We start from the raw sequence: 21748 nt of genomic DNA on the forward strand, positions 1-21748 counted from the left end.
AATCTCCTGAAATAAGTGCTTAACCGGCAAGCACAGCTGACCTTTGAGAAGTCTTTAACTTTCCCTTGAGAGAAAAGTTTCAGGCACCTGCAACCAGACACAGAAAACCACTAGGGGTCATGGGTACCTCAGTCTGACCTCTTCATCCGCAGCCTGCCTCCTCTCTCTCTCCAAGTTGCCCACTCTCAGCCACAACCCTTTGCATCATGATCCAATTGCAAAACTGAAAGGATTAAAGTACTTTGGAATACATTCAGACTAAGCTGGTTTTGTTTTTTTCCTTGTTCTGAAGCTGAATTTTTCTTGTACTTCGTTCTCCCAAAATTCCCAGCAGTTACACAAAAAACCTGAACATTACCCACAACATGGACTTTGCAGCTGCAAGAGAAATTCTGATGCTGCCAGTCTGGCTTGGCCATCATTTTTGCCTTTGGCAGAAAAACACCTCCAGCCTCGCTGATCCTGGACAGTCCTTTGTCCACCTTTAGCCAGTGTCCCACCTTTTGAAGGCATTGTGATGCTCCCTGTAGCTGGTGCAGAGGCTGAGAGAACAGCACAGCGAAGGAGAAAGAGTGGTCCTCAAATAGTCCTTACCCTAAGGAACAAGAACTGGAAACCAAAAACTTGATGAGGGTGGTCTGGCTGGCCAGGCCCCCAGAGCAAAATTTCTGGAGTTGGGCGGGCTTTAACCAGGCAGAGAAGCTGTTTTTGGAGATGCACGAGCTGGATGGGCTGTCAGCCTCCCCAGGAGGAAGGTGGAATGTAGTTCAACATCATTCTACCGAGCAGAACTTTTCAAAAGCTTTTTGGGGAAAGAGGCTTTTCCACTTCCTGCTGTTATTTTCCTGAGGCGTTATTTAGGGACAACTGACCCGGCAAGGAGTGTTGCCCTTTTCTTCATGAAAAATTTATTCCTGCTCTAGACTGAGCCTGAGTGGTCCACATGAGCACCAAGCCCAAAGCGCCCCATCTCTGTGCACTCAGGGCTCTGACAGCCTGCAGGCTCCCCAGCCATCCCAAACTGCAGCTGGCACCTTGCCCAGAGGCACAGGAGGCCTCTCTCCTGCAGTCATCGGGCTGGGTAAGGTGGGCAGTTGTCCTGCAGGGAAAGAGAAGGGTGTGGGTGGACGTGTGTGTGAGGATATTGGAGTGGTGCACTCAGGCACACGGATGCTGTAGCTGTCCTGGGGTGACACTGCACATGCCGAGTGGCTCTGCCCCAGGAGGGCCTGTGGCAGATACAATCCCCAGGGGAGACCCGGCTCCCTGGACACTGACAATCTGAGCCCAAGAAGCAGGTCCTGGTCTGGTACCATGGCCCCCTCCCTGCTGGTGCCGGGGGCAGGCAGTGGAGCACATGAAAGGGGATAAATCACTTCAGTTCTTAATAAATCTGTCCAGCTGTCTACTCTTGTTCTTCTTCGGTGTTTTCTTTGGCACGGGACCAAACTGGAAGAGGGAACTCTTGCAATTCCCCGTTATCTTCCTGCACTAGGCTGAAGGGTTAGGGAGGCGGGGAAGGGGACAAGTCCCAGTGGTGTCTGGCTGTTGTGGAGTATTGCTGAGGGGAGCAGGATGTGCCTCCTTACCCACTCCTTCATGTGTAATGGCACGAAAGACCTGACCCTTGCTTTCTTTTCTGGTGCCTGCAAGGCAAGGTAAGGCCAGGAGCCAGAAAATAGCTCTGCAGGGAGCAGCTGTGCTATGAACCAAACCCTGTGCCCTTCGGCCCAGGGCTGGGCACCTTGCTTCCTTTTCCTCCTTTCTGTGCCAGCTCAGGCTTTGAAGGTTGCACCAGCCTGGTTAGGGAGGTGTGGGGATTAGGGAGGTCTGCTGCCCTTCCTGTCGTGTTCCCAGACAATGCTGGGAACTATGAGTTTTGATGGATGCCTTGGTCAGTGCTGAGTCACAGCTGCTGCTCCAGCCTCCCTAAGCAGTGGGACGTGGGTCCTGCATGTGTGGGGCCAGCATGGCCCCTTTTTGTGGCACCAGGGTGCAGTGACATGAGCACCAGCTGGGACAGCACCTCTCCCTTGCCAGGCAGAGCAGGACAGAGCTGGCAGCGCTGGGTACTCCCCTATACCAGGGGTAAGTCATCAACAGTGCCCACAGAGACAGCCAGAGCTGGAAATTCCCATGGTCACGGATGCTGTGTCATGGGGTAGCACTGGAATGGGGTGGGATGGGGTGGGATGGGGTGGGATGGCATTGCAGGGCACAACAAGTGCATGCAGCCTGTGAGACAACATGGCACAGCACAGCCACAGCCTGCAGCCCCTCACCCTGCACCCGGGACAGCACAGCACGGCTCAGCTCAGCACAGCCAGATTCTGCCCCAAGGCTGCCCTCACCTCCCTGGATGCAGCATGCCAGGGCCAGGGCGGGCAGCAGCAGCAGCCTGGGGTCCCCATGGCAGTGGTGGCTGTGCCTGGTGCTGCGGCTCTGCCTGCGCTGCTGCCCCGCACCCATTCGGCCCCTTTTTTATAGCAGAGGGGGCTGAGCCTCCTGCCAAGGGACACCCATGGGGTAGGACAGCCCTGTCCTCTCTGGGGATGCACAGGGGACCTGTGCAAGGCAGGGACAGGGAGCTCATCTGATGTCAGATAGAGCTGGACAGAAAAAGAGCATAAAGGACATCACAGGGAGGGCGGTGGAGTTCTGTGAACACCACAGGTAGGGCAGGGCATCTCTGAGGACATCACAGTGAAGGGCAGGAGGGCCCTGAGGACACCACAGGAAGGACTATCACCTCTTTCTGCCCACTTTAGAGCTTAGTGTTCCCTAAGTCCTTAGCAGCCTTTAGGGCTGGGATGGGAAGCAGCCTGTCCTACCTGCTGTGAGCATTCTTCCCCCACTTTTCTGTCTTGGGAGCTGGTGCAGGCAGGGGATCACTGCGGTGGCCCTGGGCTGTCACTGGGTGACAAATGGCCTTTTTTTCACTCCCCAGGGGAATGTTCCTGCAACCACATAACTAGACAAGTAACAATATCCAGGAAGGACAGGTTGTCCTGAATGCAGCACCCCCAGAGCAGCGGGTGTCATCCTCACATGGCAAAGCCCACAGATGAGGGAAAGGGATGGAGACGCAGTCCCTTAGGGTCACTGTGGCAAGGTTGGTGGGACAGGAGTGCCAGCACATCACTGAGGAACACCTGCGGTTCCCACCTCCATCCGTATCCTGTTGGCAGCTTCCAACAATAGCAGTGGTGTCCCAATTCACCTGGCAAGGAACAAGAGCAGGCACTGAAGACAGCACAGCTTCTGGCTGGACTGGTATTGCTTTGATGCATCAATACTGTTCCTTAACTCCAGGCAACGTGCTTTCCAAAGGCTGGGGTTCAGCCTGTATAAAGGGATATTTCTGATTCCTCCTCCACTCTGGGCTGTATCACCTCAATTAGTCTTGTATCTGAAAGGGTCAGCTTTTGTCAGCTTCTGCAAGGATGCAGCTGAGGGCTGAGAGGACAGTCGCTGGTCACAGACTTTTTGCCTGCACCACTGTTTTTTGAGGCTGACTCAACCCCAGTTTGAGCAGCAAGTTGAATTGTTCATCAACTGTTTCTTACTATTTTTCACAACACTCTGAACGTACATGGGTTTTAAACCACAGCCTGGATGACTTTTAACTTCTTCAGTGCTTCCTGCTTTGGATTTCTTCCCTGACTGCTGATTGCCCCCACTTCCTGCTGTGCCAAGGCTCAGGCATGGCATTGCAGAATTTAATCCTGCTGATGATTGCCAGCTCCAAGCCACTTTACTCTCTGATCTTTGGAGGGCACAAACCCCACGGAGACACCTCAGCACTCAGCTGAGATCAGTCAAGAAATCTGCCTGCTTGAGCACTGAGCTGGCCCCTGAACCTGCAAGACGAGCCACAGGGATTGTTAAGCACAGGAGAAATAAAGATTATGTGAGCAAATAAGCAGTATTGTTTGCGTGATGCTGAAGGAGCGGTGGGCTGCCATCAGCAGCACGGAGACTTCGTGTTGTCCATCCACAGGGTTCCAGCAGGAGCCCCCTGAACCATCGTGATGGTGAGGGGGTGATGGAGAGGGGGTGGTGGAGAAAGGATGATGTCTGTTCCTCCTGCCCTCTGCAACCTTCCCGGATTTACCCCACTTGTTATCTCAAACATTGGCAATGCTCTGGGCAGCACCTGCTTGCCAAAAAACTGTCAGAGCAAATGGCATCTATGTGGGAAAACACACCTTGTTATGCAGTTGATTTCTGAGACAGAAAACACTGGGGCAGGAATGTGTGGCGGCCAGCCACCTCTCTCAACAGGGATTTCTTCCAGGCAGGGTGCAAGAGAGCTGTAAGGCTCCTGTAGGGAGGAGAGGGGGCTGTGGAGATGTCAGCAGCACAAATATGATGCTCTCCAGCCTTGATAGCAATGAGTTTTGCTGTCAGAGAGAAACCAGGGCTCAGATGTGAAATTTAAGAGAAAGCAAAGACTGAGAAAGATAAAAATAATATTGTTTCTTTTTGAGAAACTGCAAAGAACTGCCTTGTCTCCAGTTTACAAAAAGTATTATTTTCTGGTGAAAAAGCTCCATCAGCTTTTGCTATGATGACTTGGGAAATTGAAACATATATTTTAGGAGGCTGCCTTCAAAAACCATTTAGAAATGGGTGAGAAACTCTGGGCTGAATCAATTCACTTCAGCCTCCTTGGCCAGCAACAAGTATAACATAAGGGGAATTAGGAAAAATTGTTCTTAAGGTTGTCTCAGAATACCTGTGTAAATACAACTTTTGTCACTATTAAGATCCAATGTCCCAAATATTCAGTGAATGTTGGCTTCTCATTAAGTAAATAATTCCCTTTCAACACAAACCAATTTGTAAAAACAACAGCGTAACAAGCACATCAGACCTTTGTAGACCCATCAGTAGGGGGGTGGGGGGACGGGAAAGTCAAGTCCCAAAAGAATCTGGTGGTGGGTGAGTTGGCACGAGCATGCCTGGTGAGGAAGAGCGGGGTGAGCTGCGCACTGCAGCCAGTCCTGAGGTCACCAGGCTTAAGGAGCCTCAAAAAGTGGGCGCAGAACTGGTGTGGCAAATGAGTGACAGAATGGAAAACAGCTCCAGAGAGGGGTTTTCCCCACTGACCGTTTCCCGGCAGTCACTGATCAGCAGGAGCCAGGGCCTCCCTGCAAGGTGCCAGGGGAGCAGGGATGAACACTTTCAGTAACTCAGTGCTCACTTCTGGGAATGTTTGCTGCAATTACTCCCTCTTATAGCTGGGAACCACAGATTTGGAAACACTCAGATTGCACAATGCCCTGGCCAGAGGTGCCACCCACAGCCCTGGCAGCAATAAAAAGGAGAGGGAGCAGGAGCATCAGCAGAGACCTGCAAGGAGCACATCCCCAGGTACACCAGCTGTCCGCCTGCTGCAGAGATGGTGCAAGCAACTCCCTTGCTGCTCGTGCTCTTCCTGGCCCTGGGGGCTCATAGCCTGGCTGTGAAAAAGGTACTGTGAGGGTGGGATGCACAGGGTGGGGTGGGCAGGGGGCTGTGGCTGCAGGCACCAGTGCTGAATTCCCTGCTCTCCAGTGCTCCCTGACTGGGCGCTGGATCAATGACCTGGGCTCCAACATGACCATCACATCTGTGAATGCAAACGGTGTCTTTGCTGGCTCCTACCACACGGCTGTGTCAGCCACCTCCAACGAGATCAAGCTGTCACCACTGCAGGGATCCATGCAGAAGAGCCCTAACCAGAAGGGCCAGCCCACGTTTGGCTTCACCGTCAACTGGAGCTTTTCAGGTACTTCTTTCCCAGCCTCTTTATGGTATCCTGGACCTCCCTTGCCCTCCTTCTTCTGCTCTTGAAGTTTTTCTGCCCTCCCTGCAGTGTCCTTGCTGGTTCCCTGCCTTCCCCTGCACTATCCCCACTGCTCTCCCTCTCCTCTCCCTGGAGCTCCTCGGTTGCTGTCAGCTCCCAGTCCCAGGGTGCAGAGAGGCAGCAGGGGCTGCAGCCTGCATGGCCTGCCCATGTCCGTGGGACACCCCAGCCCCCTGAGCCCTCCTGCTGCTTTCCCCACCCCCACTGTCCCCAGAGGCCGGGGACAGCAGGGCTCTACTGTCCCTGTGCTGGGGCAGCCACTGACCTGCCACCTCGGCCACGCTCCCCTCCACCTCCTGTCTTGTCCCCACAGACTCCATCACTGTTTTCACGGGCCAGTGCTTTGTGGATGAGTATGGAAAGGAGGTTTTGAAGACCATGTGGCTGCTGAGGTCACGTGTGGAGAACATCAAAAATGACTGGAAAGCCACCAGGTGAGTCCCCTGTCCCTGCCCTGCACATGTCCCCTGTTTGGGTTGTCTCCAGTGAGTGCTTTAGGTTGCTTGCAGAGCCACTCTCGCAGGTGTTGGCAAAAGCAGGTTTGCTTTCTGTTTCAAAAGCACGGTTTAACAAATCTTGATGGCAAGGTTCACTAGATTGCTTTGTGCTTGGGTAAAAAACAGAAAAGAAAAATACCATCCCCGTGGCTCCTGCCAAGGTGCAGACGCGGTGCGGGAATACAGTGCGTTTGGACACTGTCACGTCCCTCCCTTCATCTCCTCCTCCGTGTCCCCACAGGGTGGGCACCAACGTCTTCACCCGCCTGCAGTCACAGGAGTGAGGCGGCAGCGGGGGCTTCCCAGGCCGCCAGCAGCACCAGGGGTGTGGCCCCTGCAGCAACACCTACTTCTCCCAATAAAGCTTTGCTGCAAACACCCACAGTCTCCTGTCATGTCATTGCAAAATGTGGGATAAGTAAAATATTTCTTAAAAAGGTTTGTTCTTTGATGTTTGAGTTTTTTTATGCTTTCAAGCCTAATCAACAAGAAAGGGTATTTAGTGTGTGAAACTGAGAGCAGCAAACAAGCTCTAAGCTATGTCCAGGTCAGAAAGAGATCTTTCTTGGTAGAATTGCCTTGTTTAGGTCTTGAAGGGCTTTAATGATCTCAGACCTGGGTGCAGGTTACAAAACTTGGGATGAACAATATACCACTGGTAATGGACACAAAGAGTGCAGAATTTAAAGGACAGTTGGCAGAATCCCCAAGATAAGAAAAAAGTAATAAAGACAACTTGATCAGGAAAAACTCAGTGCTGAAGCAGCTCTGACTGGGTAGAAAGTAAATTCTGGCAGGGGTAGATCATGACTTATGGCCCACTGAGTCAAGAAACCCATCAATTCAAGAGAAGAGAAAGGCTGAGCCTGCAAATTAATTAGCATCAGATGCAAGAGAATTCTTAACCAACAGGAGAGAGATTAGTAATTAATAAGATGACTAAATAAAATTGCCAATGAACATTAATGCCTTTGTTTGCTAGATGTGTAAATAGCAAAATGTTTTGATAGATGGTGTGCTTGATCCTTGGAATAACACTTGAGGACTCAGGCTTATGGAACTAAAACAAAAAATCAATGTCTCTCTTGGGTGTGTACTTACTGCCTTGTTATGCACCAGGTAACAAATCCAATTTTTCTGGACAACTGTGTCATGGCTCAGCACACACATTCCCACTACCCCCATGGTGTCTTAGGGTCCCTTCTGTCACCATACTAGAGGCCTCATGCATGTCCCCTGCTGTGACCCTCCATGGCACAGAGTGCTCTTCGCAGCCTGCCCACCCCACCCCCAGCCCAGGGGAACAGAATCACAGAATCACAGCATCACAGAATCATGGAATCACAGAATCACGGAATCACAGAATCACGGAATCACGGAATCACGGAATCACGGAATCACAGAATCAGAATCACAGAATCACGGAATCACAGAATTACGGAATCACAGAATCATGAATCACAGAATCACGGAATCACAGAATCACGGAATCACAGAATCAGAATCACAGAATCACAGAATCACGGAATCACGGAATCACAGAATAATGAGGTTGGAAGGGACCTCTGAGATCATCAAGTCCAACCTATGCCCTAACAGCTCAACTAGACTATAGCACCAAGTGCCTTTCCAGTCTTATTTTAAACACATCCAGAGATGGTGATTCTACCACCTCTCTGGGAAGAAAATTCCAGAATTTTTTTATTCGTTTGGTGAAAAATTTTTTCCTAATATCCAACCTATCCCTTCCCTGGCGTAGCTTGAGACTGTGTCCTTGTGTTCTGTCACTTGCTGCCCGGTGGAAGAGACCGACCCCCACCTGTCTACAGCCTCCCTTCAAGAAGTTGTAGAGAGCAATAAGGTCACCTCTAAGCCTCCTCTTCTCCAGGCTGCACAACCCCAGGTGCTTCAAACGTTCCTCACAGGGCTTGTGTTCCGAGCCCCTCACCAGCCTTGTTGCCCTCCTCTGGACACGCTCAAGCATCTCAACGTCCTTCCTAAACTGAAGGGCCCAGAACTGGACACAGTGGGCCCAGAACTGGACACAGGAGCCTGTTCAGCCTGGAGCAGCGCCTAGTTGCCCATCTCCCACCGGGTGTCCTTTGGCAGGAGGCCGGGTTTTGGCAGCCACTGCCTGGCCCCAGCCCCCTCTGCTATAAAAGGGCTCCACACACAGCCACCACCACCATGGGCACCCTGGGCTGCTGCTGCTGCTCTCCCCGGCCCTGCTCATGGCCCATGATGCTGCATCCAGGGAGGTGAGAGCAGCCCTGGGGCAGTCTGGCCGTGCCGAGCCGTGCTGTGCTGTCCTGGCTGCAGAGTGGAGGGTGAGGATGGGTCACCTACCCCTGCTATAGCGGGGTACCCAGTACTCCCAGCTCTGCCCTGCCCTGCCCGAGCCTGCCCAGGGAGGGAGAGGTGCTGTCCCAGCTGGTGCCCATGTGCTGGTCTCAGTTGCCACACAGAGGGGCCATGCCATGGGACACACATGCCACTGCTTAGGGAGGCTGAGGGGGAGGGGAAAAGGGAGGGGGAACTGTGGCTCAGCACTGTCCAAGCCACCCACACAACCCCTGGTCCCCAGTGTGACCTGCAGGGCCTGTGGAGAAATGAGCTGGGCTCCAATATGACCATCTTGGCCACAAGCACAGCTGGGAACTTCTTGGGCTCCCACCACACTGCGGTGGCAGCCACCAACAAGCAGATCCTGGTGTCACCTTTGGGAAAGGTCCAGCAGCATCTCAGTGCCAAGAGACACCCCACCTTCAGCTTCACTGTGCAGTGGTGGCTCTCAGCTACAGCAGTGACAGTGATCCTCTGCCTATGCTGGGAGTGGGGACCCCCCTGCCTGGTGCCCCAAATCCCCTGTGGCAGCCAGAGGAGCCCCGGCTGTGGGCACAGATTGGCCACATGCGCACATTCCTGCCGTGGGAAATGGTGGTGGAAGAGCTTGCCTGTGGTGGGTTTCAGGGTGGTCTGGAAGAGGTGATGGGGGAGTCCAAGGGGCATGGCAGGGTTGACGCCCAACTCTCTGTCCAGTGATGTGGAAGCAGTCCGCCTGGCCAGTGCGGCAGGGAAGTCCTTCTGTCTGTCCAGGCCATGTTTGTCTGTCTGTGTGCCAGGACCAGGTGGCCCAGGCTTCCCTGTCTTGAGGTGCAGGCTCTCGCCCTCTCTGCCTCTCTCGAACCTTGCCAGACTCCACCACTGCCTTTGTGGGCTTCGTGGATCACCAAGGGAAGGAGACACTGGAGACCACGTGGCTCTGTGGGAAGAGGTCCTGTGACACAAGGACACCTGGAAAGCCACAAGGTGAGCTCTGCCCCTGCCATCTCATCCCACAGCCCCTCTCTCCCACCCTGCTGACACAACTTCCCTGCAGAGACAGCACTTCCATCTTCACCCACATCAAGTGATGGGAACAGGGACCAGCGCTGCCTGCACCCTGCTGTCCTTCTGCATCCCCAAGTCTCCCCACTGTCCCAGTGCCAAGCTGGGCTCTTAGCAAGCAAACACAGCCTCACTTTGCCCTGCTTCTTCCCAATGCTTCCCAGCAACCTGTTGGGGGGGCTCCCCATTCCCACACTTGCTGCCCTCCCACATGGAGCCAAATAAACCTTTCTCCATACGGCAGAGAGCTGTGTCCCTTTTGTCCCTGGTACGCCAGCAGCCATGTGTGGATGTCTCCCCATCTGTGGCCATGGGGAGAGCAAGGTGCTGGTGTGGGGACAACAAGGAAGTGTTTTGGAGGGGATGGGAAGGATGGGGTTGGGGGACAGTAATTCTGCTTCCTGATCACGGCTTCAGGCCTCAGCAGGGGTCTTCTTGGCTGTGCACCCATTTGGGACATTCACAGGGCTGGGTGGCTCCAGGCAGCGCCCCCAGTGTGGGGCAGCAGGACACCCCACAGCTGAGGGAAGGGGTGAAAACCACATGCAGACAAGCCAGCATTCTCCCCATGCCTCATCCCGTGTCTCTGCACTCCTCTCTGCCCCATCCTCCCATCAAATTCCATTTCCAGCTGCTGCTCTGGTTGGGAGTCTCGGTGCTGCATGCACAAATTGGGGAGAGCTGGGTGCCAGCCCTCACAGAGGGAAATCCGGGGTGTTGGGGCAGTCCAAAATCCAGGCTGGATGCTGGGGGAATCAGGAGAGAGGCCTGGGACTCCAGGGGGAGCTACTGGGCAGACGGGGTGGCTAAAGCCAGGTACTGCAGGTGTGCCTGTTGTATGTGTGCAGGCATAATGTGCTTCCCACTGACCGGCTGTCACCTGATCAGCTGGGGGGTGGAACAGGATACGGATCCTTTCTGGTGTTCATGTTCACAGGATGTTATCTGAACATTAAACTTTATCAGCTCCTTAGGAAAGGAAACAAATTAATCAAGGGCCCGATGCCCTTTGCACTGGTCTGTCACTGCAATTCACCAATCCATCATTTCAGCAGCTCATGAAGTTTCCAACTCATTAGTTACATAATCCGCCATGCACAGCTCCTAACTGCTGCTCCTGAGCTCCACAGGGAGAAGCTGTGTGGGCAGGGAGAGGTGCAAAGGCTGTGAAGGATAATGCTGCCTGGAAGCTGCTGGATGGGGCAGAAAGCACACAGTGCCTCGAGAAAGTGTCAGTGCCTGTCTGCCATCCTCTTCCTCTCACAGCGTGCCTGTCCTTCCCCAGCCTTCCTCAGCCTTTGCTCTTTTCTCTCATTCCCTGCTGGGTTCTGGGGCTGCACACAGAGCACACAGACCTGAGACTCTCCAGGGTAAGCTTGTACTGACTGACCACAACTGGTTGATTTGCCTGGTGGTCCAGCTTTTGGTCAAAAGTCTCCCTGCATCCTCATGCTCACCCTTGCACCCTCGTCCTCATGCCTGCATTCTGCACAGAACCCTCAGCTCATCCCCACAGATCCTTGGCGCTGTGCTGGTTGTGCTGGGGTCGTTCTCCTGCTTCCTATCCCCAAACGCCCACTGTGGCTGTCACCAGCACCATAAGCACCCAAAGACTTCTCTGAGTGCTGTGTGAAACTAAAGCCTTTGGACACCAATGCCAGTGGGGGATGAGGCTGAGAGCCCTGCACAGTGGGGCATGAGGCCACTGACAACCATGTTGGCCCAGGACACAGGATTTAATTTAATTTCTGTCATTTCATTACCCTCACAACTGCAAATTCCCTGGCTCCTGGTTCCTCCTAAGAAGGCAGCCAGTGGGACAGAGAATGATTGTTCTAGCTTAATAAGAAAACTGAAAGCAAAACTGTAGAGCTTTACGAGAAATCAGCACTGGGGGCGCCACTCCTTTTATATCACAATCTGTGCTAATCAGCTGTCCCAACTATCCCACATCCTGTTCCTGACCTTGGTGTGATCCTGCCCTTTTATTGGCATTTCATTTGCCTTTTTATCTCGCCTGGTACATGCAATCAGGACTGCTCACCTCCAGCTTGCAATGCCCTGCTCAGAGGTTTTCCTATTGCTCTTGGGGTCAGTTTGCTTCATTCATCTCCCGGTTCCCCGGACCCCGCTGCAGATCACCTGCTGTCCCTGCACACATGCCTTGCCCAGTCCGCATGACTCTCTGTCCTTCTGTCCATCCCCTGCGGTGACCAGAGGGTGCTTTGGGACACAGGAGCTCCAGCAGGGCAGGATAGAAACTTAGACCCAGCCCTCAACCAGTAAACGTGAGGCTAAAGACCCCCAGGCTGGGTGATGTCAGTAGGCAGCCCCACACAACCCCTCCTGCATCCTCTTCTGCCCATACCATTCCTGTGTCCATCCCTGTTCCAGTCCGCATCCCTATCTCCATCCCTGCCTCTAATCCCTCATCCTTGCCCCCGTCCCCACCCCTCCCACCCTTGCTTCCATTCCCATCCCTGCCCCTGTTCCCGTCCCCATCCATGTGCACATCCCCCATCCCTCATCCTTGCCCCCGTCCCCACCCCAGTTCCCGTTCCCACCCCTCCACAACTCCTTCCTGTCTTCATCCCCAGCCCTGTGCCCATCCCCGTTCTTGCCCCTGTCCTTGTCCCCACACCTCTTTCCCTCCCTGTCTCCTTCCCCTTCCTTGTGCCAGTATCAGTCCCTCCCTCAGGTATCAGCCGGGGCTTTCCCGGAAAACAGTGGCAGAGCCGAGTATAAGTCTGTGAGTCACTAGCACGGCGCGGTTCCTCGCCGCCGCTGCATCCCGAGCTGCATCCCGATGAGCCACCGCGTCCTCTCCGCTCTCGCCCTGCCTGCAGGGGTGTCCGTGGCCGCGGCTGCGGTAGGCTTCCAGGTGGGAGCTCCTGCTGGGAGGCACGCATGGGAAACTCGGCTCCGGACAAGTCTGGGTGGGGGGAGCACGCCTGGGGATCCCGGTGTTCGGGGAGGGACACGAATGGGAGACCTGCCGGAGAGGGGGAACATGATATGGGAGCTGCAGCGCTTGTTAGGGATGGGACACGCGTGGAAGACCCGTCTGCGGGGGGAATCCTCGGCAACAGGAGAATCCCCTGCTCCAGCGGGTACCCAAACGGGAAATCCTGCCGAGGGAGATGAGGGAAGCGATGCTCCGGGACAGTCCGTGTGCCCGGGAGGGATGTGCATGGAGATTCCTTCCCTGTTGCAGGAGCCATGGATGTGGACATCCCCCACTTCCCTCCCAGGGACTTGGAGGGCAATTGGGGCAGGGGAAGCGTGGGGACCCTGCCCCAGGGGGTGACTTGCCCCTGTCTTGGACAGTGCAGGGCAGCAATAACAGGCAGCGCTTAGAACTGCAGGTGGGATGTGCAGGGCTCTGGCTGAGATGGAGCCCACGGTGGACCTGAGGGCTATGCCCATCCCACTGAGCTTCCCTGTCGTGCTACACGTGTGCTGAGCACAGCACAGGTACCCACAAACATGGGGAGATGTGCCCTAGACTCACACAGCTCACCTGCCAGGGCTACAGCATGGGTCCCACCCATGTTCCTGCATGTCCAGGGCTCCCACCTTTTACTTTTCCTCTTCACCTCTCCGCTTTGCTTGGCTTACCCCAGCTTTTGGCCCTCTTATGTAGCTGAGATAGCAGCAACTTTATGAACCAAGCATTTTAAAAATGAATGCTCGAGCACTCTCAGGACTCCAGACACACTCTGCTGTGCCACCATCCACAGCCTGACCTGCGTTTGTGTTCTTTTCCAAGCTCCTCTGCCAGGGAGCTGAGCACCCTGGGGAGAAAAAGGCCAGCAAGAAAGAGGAAAATGCAACCATGGGGAAGAGCAGAAGGCATATCAAGGTGAGTGCCAGCACCCCATGAGCATTGGAGGTTGTGGGCAGGGGGCTCAGCCTGTAAGGGCTGTGTACAGGCAGCCCCCAGGGACACTTCTGCTTGTCCCCAGCCGTGCAACCTGACTGGATGGTGGGAGAATGATCTGGGCTCCAAGATGCAAGTGTTCGAGGTTGGCAAGGATGGAACCTTCTCTGGCGAGTACCACACCTCTGTGTCAAGCACCAAGAAACCCATCCAGCCTTCCCCACTGACTGGCTCCCAGCACCTGGATGAGGATGGACAGTGCACCTTTGGCTTCACTGTCAACTGGAAGAAGTTCTCAGGTCTGTAGTTGCCTGATGGATGTTGGATGGAGTGGTGGGAAGGAGAGGGGAGCTCAGGCAGGTCACAGTGCTCATCCCAATTCCTCTGTTCTCTCTGCTGTCCCCTGTCTCTCCTTCCCTGATGTCTCCTCACACTGGATGGTGTCTGCAGACAGCAGTACACCTTCCAAAATAAGGTTTGGGTGAGGCAGCACTAAGGGTTGCTTTGGCAACACCCTGCCACACACCATTTCCCTGCAAATATCGGGCTCCATGGGCACTAAACTCACTGATGCTTGTGAAGCTCCAAAATCAGCTGGGGTCCTGTTGGGATGCTAACAGCCGCCCCTGCTTTAGACTCCACAGCTGTCTTTGTGGGCCAGTGCTTCAATGGGGATGATGGGAAGGAAGTCCTGCACACTTCTTGGCTGCTGCGGGAGAAAGTCGACTCGGAGCCCGATGACTGGAAAGCCACCAGGTGAGCCAAGGTACCCCCAGTCCATCTGGGATCCCTACCCTGCAGCTGGCTGGGCACCAGTGGGTGACTGCTTCCCCACAGGACTGGCCGCAACACCTTCACTCGAATGGGCTGAAAGAGGGAGAAGCCTCTGATCCTGGCCACATTTGGGAGACAGGAGTCCTCTCAGCAGGATCAGTGTGTACCAGCATGCCCTGCTGTTTCCAGCTCTGGAGAAAGATGTCTCAAAAAACACACCAAAAAAAAATTAAAGATATTTAAACACAACCTTGTGCAGTCCGTGGATATGGCCTGGAAAAGCTGGGCTAAAACATGGTGGAGGGTGGGTGTGGGATGAAATTCTCATTCCCTTGTTCTGGGAAGAGACTGGCCCCAAGAAATCCCTTTTTCCAGTCCAAAGAGGATGGTGCATCCCCAAAGTAACCCTCTGACAGCAACTGTGACCAGTACTCACCCTTTCCTGCTGAAAGCCTGGTGAGTGCGATGGGAGGGTAAGCTGGGGAGCTCTTCTGCATCCCAAAAGCCTGGCTGGGAGGCCCCTGGCTCTGACATGGCCCTTGAGAAGGCAGGCGAAGGGCCTTGGCTGCGTCCACACTCCTGAAAAGTGCCAAGGGCTGCTCTGTACCAGCCACACAGGGCCAGTAACTGCAGTACACCCAGCCTAAAACTCTTTCTGGGAAATGTGATTTTCTGAAAAGCTAATGACCAGTAAATACAGCCTCTCAAATCTCTGCCCAATGGACTACATTGACTGACCAAAACAGGAAGCGCCTGTGCTGCCTTAGGCACCCCTCTAAGCCAAAGAAAATTATTTCCAGGAAATCAGCTCTGGGTCTGAATCTGAAACTTAGTCCTTGTGTCTCTGATTCTCAAAATAACCCAGGACAGTGCTGCATGCCCTGAGCTGGCATACTGCCTGGGATTTGATGAACTTAAAAGTAGGACTGAGCTGCTGGGGCTGCCACCCCCCTCTGCTCCCTTGGCTTTTCTGCCACAAATGCTGTGGGTGGAAGAGCTTTGCCAACAGCACCCATGGCTTTAGCAAGTTTTCCTGCTCTGTGTTTTCGCCTGCCTTATTGCAAACTCGCATGTGGTTTGCTTCTCACATCTTTTTCCCTGGGACTCATCTTCTGCTTCCAGAGCAGTGCTGCTGTTCCCTTCTCTGTGCCTTGCTGGCATTTCTCCAGGCTTTTCAGTTCTCTTACAGCATTTCTGACCAGAATGTCTTTACACCAACCCTCTGCTATGCATTTATGTACCTGCACAGTTTTTTATGTGCTTTTAAAGGAGTCTGAGAACTGGGAGAGGCAGAGGGACCACAGGACTCTGCTCTCACCTGCCGCATGACCAGCTCAGGAGTGAGGTGCCCCCAGCCTCACAGCATGCATCCTCCTGACCTCATTATTGCCTTCATGCCAGCATTTCCCCAAGGCAGGGCTCTCCTGAGGCTGTGCAGCATTCCCAGAGTGCTTCAGCAAGGCAGCACTGCTGACCACAGTTGGAGCATCCTGCAAACCCCAGCAGGCAGCCACAGCGTTGATGAGGAACATGGCAGGCATGAGCTGGCAGAGCTATTTCCAAGGCCAGTCCCTACACCAGGGCACCCAGCCTGGCTGCAGTGCATCCCTGGCACACCTCAGGTTTGGGGTGACAGGAGACTGGACCCGGGGGTGACTGCAGGTGTCTGGGAGTGGTTAAGGATGGGGATGTTTCTCCATGGACATTCGGCATCCCTCAGCTCTGAGTTTTATTTAGCTGCAAACCTGCTCATGGTGCTGGTGTGCAAACCCAGTACCATTTGTTTCCTTCTAGCATGGCCGCATCAGCAAGGCACATGTGAGCAGGGCTTGGCCTTCAGCCCCACTGCAGGAAAGACTGCTGTGTCTGCTGCATGACAAGCCTTGATCAGGGTCATTCACACATTGTGAATGGCTCCAGGGGTGGGGGGAGCTGGTGGAGGCAGGAGGCACCTGAAATCACATGGGCACGTCTGTGTGGCACAGCTGTTCACACACATAGTATATCAGTTAAAAAAGCCTCCAAAAAATGAACTTATTAGGATCTTGGCATGGGGTGATGCTTGCGTAAGGATCAAATCCCTCCAAGCACTGAAGTCACTGTTAGAATGGAGAAGGAGCTTCAACTGCAGGGGTCCTCCAGCACTTACATGTCTTAACCACATGTGGGAAACTGTCCTGCGCAACCGTTTCTGCGGGGACTGCTCCTGTCGGCCGTTTACAAATGTCTCAACGCTGAACATCTTGGTGCCAAACATCTCCCAGTGCAGCTGGTGACCCGTCTAAGCAGATGGAGGCAGGGAATTCCCAGGTCACTCAAGGGACTGCATGGTTGGTGGGTTTGGGTGTACCAAAACCTGGTACCCTCCACTCTGCAGTGATGACAAAAGAGTAAATTTAATTTTCAAGCCATAACTTCACTGATGAGTGGAGACACATAGCTCCCATCCCCTCCACCACTTCTACGGGGTCCTCTGGTCAGGACCACACATTGTTCTCTGCTCTTCTGCCTCTCTCCATACCCTGTTCCAGCTGTAGCCTTGCCAACCATGGACTGCCATTCTTGAGAGACTGGAGGAGCTTCTTAGTTATGTTTTCAGCCTTTCCTGGGTCTGGTTTGGAACCAGGGCACCTTCCCAGATGTGTTTTGCCTTCCCATCCTACAGATGAGCTCATCCAATTTGTCAGTATCACCCCTTGTGTGGATGAGGAACCTGCAGCTTGCCCAGCTTGCCCTACATGGCTCAGAGGGTTATTCACTCCTGCCACCCTGCCTCACCCAGGCCGCGCTGTGGCACCAGTGCTGAGTCCACTGCACTGCACCCTGACCACGCAGTGGGTCACTGACCTGGCTCCAGTGTAACCATCTTGGCTGTGAACAAAAAAGGCAACTTACAGGCTGCTGCCACACACCACGAATGAGGTCTGGTTGTCACCGCTGCAGGTGACACACTCGATGAACCAGAAGAGCCAGCCCACCTTCAGCTGTCAGCTGGAGTTTTTCAGGAGCTTCTCCTTTCCCAGCCTCCCTCTTGTATTCTCAGAGCTCCTCTAGTGTCCGCTGAGATGTCCTTGGAGTATCCCTGCCCTTCCTGTGATATCCAGCTCAGCTGGGCTCATGCCACCGCACCCTGCATGTCCATGCCTGTTCAAGGTCCCAGAAGGACAGGAGGCTGAGGAGGGAAACGTCACCCACCCAAAAACAGCCTTTCCCACTGATAAATTGGGTGCCTAAGAGGCACAGCCCCATCCCATCCCATCCCATCCCATCCCATCCCATCCCATCCCATCCCATCCCATCCCATCCCATCCCATCCCATCCCATCCCATCCCATCCCATCCCATCCCATCCCTTCACAGACTGCAGACTCCATCACTGCCTCCATGGGCCAAAGCCTCACAGATGAAGAGAGAAAGGAAATACTGAAGGACCACATGGATCATACAAGATGAGGCTGGCCTGCTCAAGAATGACTGCCAAGCTAGTGGGTGGGCTGCACGGTGCTCGTCCATCCCTGCTCTGGACTGGGGCTGCCCCGTGGGTGTTGCATGGAGCCCACAGGGGAGTGCCAAGTCCTGGGTGCTCGGAGCCAGCTGGGCAGCAAGCAAGGCAGAGTGGTGTCAAGACTCTAAGGGCTTTTGCAGCAAGTCCCCAGCATGCGAGTTAAATACAGCCCTATGATTTTTTTTATTAAAAGCAAAGTGCAATTTGAACATAGGATCCTGCTCCCTGAGGAAGAGGAGAATGGGCTTCCTTGTCTTCAGACCCAGGAAAGATGAGAAGGATTGTCAAAGCAGATCTCACTCCTTGTGCTTGGGCAGGGGCCAGAGAGGCAGCTCGTGATCTGGACACAGCCAGATGCCACTTCTATCTTCCCCTGCTTTGTTGAGAGTGACATGCCTACCTGATTAGAGAGGTAAATTAGGTGATGTGTCTGTGCCGTGTCCCTGTGCAAATGCTAGGCAGTCTGAGCACACCCATTACAGTCTTGAACCATCAGGAACTCCTTGGGAAGGGTCATGGCCCTGCTCAGCCCCAGAGCATCATGCATATGGCAATGCCTCCCACGGTGTCTAGGGAGGCACCGGGCACAGAACACACCCTCCCATAGGAATAATCGAATTTTAACATCTACATATCTTCCAGGGAAGCCCTTCTGCGCTTGCAAGAATGGTTGATTCAAGAGTTCCTGCTGCAGTGACAGTCTTCGGTCCCAAACCCGAGGAAAGCCCAGCACTGCCAGGAGGAAAAACAGTTTAGAAAGAGCAGGAGACACAATGCAGGAGGGGACGGTGACAGGGACGAGCCCCTGCGGGCATTCCCGTCCGCAGCCAGAGCAGCAGGGCGCAGCTGGCCGCACTGCTCTTGCTCCTGCCTGTGTTTAGGTGGCAGCACTGTGTCGCTGGCAGTGGGACAGTGTCAGGCCGGCAATGAGCAAGGAACGGGGATGGCGGAGCCTCTTGGACAGTGGATGTGTAAATCACCCCTGCATCCCCACCTTCCTGCACAGCCGTGCTCATCCCCGCGTTCCTCCGGCGCTGCCCAGGTCAGGCAGACCTGCTCACCTCACCCGGCCTGGGCACGCTGACATCAGGACACTCAAGCCGCAGCTGCCAGCCGTCATGGCTCCGGTTACAGCTCTATAAAGGGGCTTGGGATGCAGCAGAGAGGGAGCTGGGCCGGGTATTTCGCAGCCCCGCAACCATGAGGGGCGGCGCTCTCATCCTGGTCCTCTCCCTCGCCGTGGCGCTGGCAGAGAGCGTTGCTCCTGCAGAGAGGAAGGTACAGGGGTGGGTGACAATGGGAGCGTGGCACACATGGCAATGGGATGCAGTGTGAGCAGCCAGGAGTTCTCCATCAAATGCCATTTTAGGCTTAGACAAGCTTTGCAAGAACCGAGTCCAGGCAGAGGGCAAGGTATCCCTGGATCCCCTCAGCCACCTGGTACCACTTCCAGAACGATTTGTTCCTACGAGGGAACCATGCACAGGGCATTTTTTCCCTTGGAGTTCGTGTCTGGGAGCACCATGCATGTGGCATCTCCTCGATGTCTGGGTCTGGGTCTGTGTCTGGGTGTACCCTGCACGCTGCAGGGCTGGGATATTCTGGCCCTGCTCCGCCATCCTCTCAGCAGCACCCTGGGGCAGCATTTCCCCAAAGCAGGATTAGGGACAGCCAATGCCCTGCCGCTGCACTCACAGCAGGGCTTGTGGCTCCCCTGGTGTGGGGCAGCAGCAGGGATGGGGTCCCTCTGCGTGCAGGGGCACAGAGAGTACATGACTGTATTCCTTCAGTGCCAGCTCAGCGGACTGTGGAGGAATGACCAGGACTCACTGATGGAGATTTCGGTGCTGAGGGACAACGGGGACTTCCAGGGACAATACCTCACGCGAGTCACCCTTTTCGGGGGCTGTGCCCAAGTCTCGCCGCTGAGGGGTGCCCAGCAGCAGCTTGGAGAGGAGGGCTGGCCCACCTTTGCCTTCACTGTGCGCTGGGACAAGTTCTCCAGTAAGTGCTGGAACACCTGGGGATGGCACAGCAGTGTCAATGGAAGCCACACATGCAGCCAGCAGGAATTTTCTTTCACCAGGAATTCAGCTGGGTGATGCTTTGGTGCAGCTAAGCAGCAACACCTGCACAGCATGGTGCTAAGGGGCAATGCTGGGCTTGAGCAGGGGAGCCTCCCCTCACCCAGCATCCTTGGGGCATCCACGGTGGGTCCAGACCCTGTTAGCACAACTGGGATGCGGTGCTACAAATCCTGCCTTATCTGAGGAAGCCACAGGGAAGGGCAGGACCCCCCCAGAATGGGTTTGGTGTGGCCATTGGAGCAGGAACACAGCTGTGTATGGGAGGACAGTGGGGGAGGGGAAGAAGTCAGTTTCCCCACGGATCTCCCAGTAAGTGCTTCCTCCCAGATGCCACCACCACCTTCGTGGGACAATGCTTTGTGGATGCAGGTGGAAAGGAGATGCTGAGCACCATGTGGCTGCTGCGTGAAGCTGTCGGGTCCCTTGAGGAGGACTGGAAAGCCACGAGGTAGTGGGGGGATATGGGTGACACTAATCCCACAGAGGGGTCCTCCCTCACTTGAGGAAACTTTGGGGGAATTCAGGGACACCCCATCACTGCTGTGAGCACTGGCAGCTCTGAGTGGGCAGTGTCTGTGGGTCATCCTGCAGGAACTCTCAACTTCTCACAGGGTGGGCAGAAATGTCTTCACACGCAAACGCACCACAAAAGGAAAGATCCTGCCGAACTTGTCCCCTCCCTGTGAGGCTGTGTCTTCACCAGGCCCATGATGGGATGGTCTGGCTGCTGCCTAACCCCCCAACAAAGCAAGAAAAACCTGCCTCCCAGTTGAGAATAAAACTTTAAAATCATCGGCTGTTGTTGCCTTTTCTTAGAGTCTGCCCTTGCTACACCTTCTGTCCCCAAAGATCCCCCTGCTGAGGTGAGGTCTCACCACTGCCCTTCTGCAGGGACATCTGCATCACTCCCTGATCCCACCCACCCGGTTCCCTGGGCTCATTTCCCATGTCATCCAAACCCAAACTTCCACCCCGTGTCATCATTCCCCACCTGCCTGATGGTGGCAGGGCTAGCAGCAGCATCCTGAATTCAGCTCACTCCCTTGCAGTGCCTTCATATCCATTCCCACCAGACCCTTTCCAGTACTGGGAATCCGTGCTCTGTTGGATTGGGCAATGAAGGCAGCATCATCAGTAGATTTGAGATGCTGATTAATTTTGTGCTGTAGGGCACCTCAAGTAAAATGTGCACAAGTTAAAGACCCTGTCCCATCCCATCCCACCCCATCCCCCTGGGTTACACTCAGGGATTTCCCCCTCCTCTATCATTGCATTTTAGCAGTGCTTGTCTATTTGCCTCGGTGGACACCGGCCAAACTTACTCAGCTCTTTTGACACAAAGCTTTTGGCAGGTCCGTGGGTGAAGAGAAAGGCTCTTGCAGAAGTGTTATGAAAATACCCCAGCTCCAGGGATGACAGCATCGTGGCTGCACAGTCCATTAAGCCTGGCCCAGCTCTAGCAAAGCTGCAGCATGGTGCCATGAAGTGCAGGGAAACCTGGCACTACCTGGCATCTCTAACAAGGTGGCTTGTCCCTGCCAAACATCACAGAAAGGCAGGAGCTGGTGTCAGGCCAAAAGAACAGAGTGTGGCATCCAGGACAACAGCAGAAGAATTCCCAGGGGGAATCTCTCTGAGTACCTGTGATAGGCCATGAGTTTGGGATTGAAAAAGACAAAAAGGACGAGGGTTGTGTTAGGAGAGTGGTGGTTTTCACTCAGCCCAGCTTTTGAGGTTACCTAGATGAGAGATGTGCTGAGGACAGGGT

General features: G+C 54.4%; 4 protein-coding genes across 4 annotated transcripts; all 4 read left to right on the forward strand.

The window, feature by feature from the left end:
* Nucleotides 1-5320: 5320 nt before the first annotated feature.
* On the forward strand, nt 5321-6732 carry LOC119695693 (avidin-like). Its single transcript, XM_038124671.1, has 4 exons — nt 5321-5476; nt 5560-5773; nt 6165-6285; nt 6590-6732. The coding sequence occupies exons 1-4, from the start codon at nt 5405-5407 to the stop codon at nt 6630-6632; spliced, it is 450 nt and encodes a 149-aa protein (XP_037980599.1). The 5' UTR covers nt 5321-5404; the 3' UTR covers nt 6633-6732.
* A 1995-nt stretch (nt 6733-8727) lies between these two features.
* LOC119695531 (avidin-like) lies at nt 8728-9761 on the forward strand. The gene is given in 4 exon segments (XM_038124238.1): nt 8728-9134; nt 9535-9612; nt 9615-9657; nt 9728-9761. Coding segments are annotated over 4 exon segments (453 nt in total). The 5' UTR covers nt 8728-8836.
* Nucleotides 9762-12326: 2565 nt separating this feature from the next.
* Nucleotides 12327-14642, forward strand: LOC119695722 (avidin-like). Its single transcript, XM_038124731.1, has 5 exons — nt 12327-12616; nt 13505-13597; nt 13701-13914; nt 14251-14371; nt 14453-14642. The coding sequence occupies exons 1-5, from the start codon at nt 12542-12544 to the stop codon at nt 14484-14486; spliced, it is 537 nt and encodes a 178-aa protein (XP_037980659.1). The 5' UTR covers nt 12327-12541; the 3' UTR covers nt 14487-14642.
* Nucleotides 14643-18745: 4103 nt separating this feature from the next.
* Nucleotides 18746-20786, forward strand: LOC119695781 (avidin-like). The gene is made up of 4 exons (XM_038124905.1): nt 18746-19171; nt 19684-19897; nt 20308-20428; nt 20592-20786. Exons 1-4 carry the CDS (start codon nt 19094-19096, stop codon nt 20689-20691), a joined length of 513 nt encoding a protein of 170 aa, XP_037980833.1. The 5' UTR covers nt 18746-19093; the 3' UTR covers nt 20692-20786.
* The last annotated feature ends 962 nt before the right edge of the window (nt 20787-21748 follow it).

This window comes from Motacilla alba, chromosome Z (assembly GCF_015832195.1).
Source record: "Motacilla alba alba isolate MOTALB_02 chromosome Z, Motacilla_alba_V1.0_pri, whole genome shotgun sequence".
In the NCBI taxonomy this organism is placed as follows: Eukaryota; Metazoa; Chordata; class Aves; order Passeriformes; family Motacillidae; genus Motacilla; species Motacilla alba.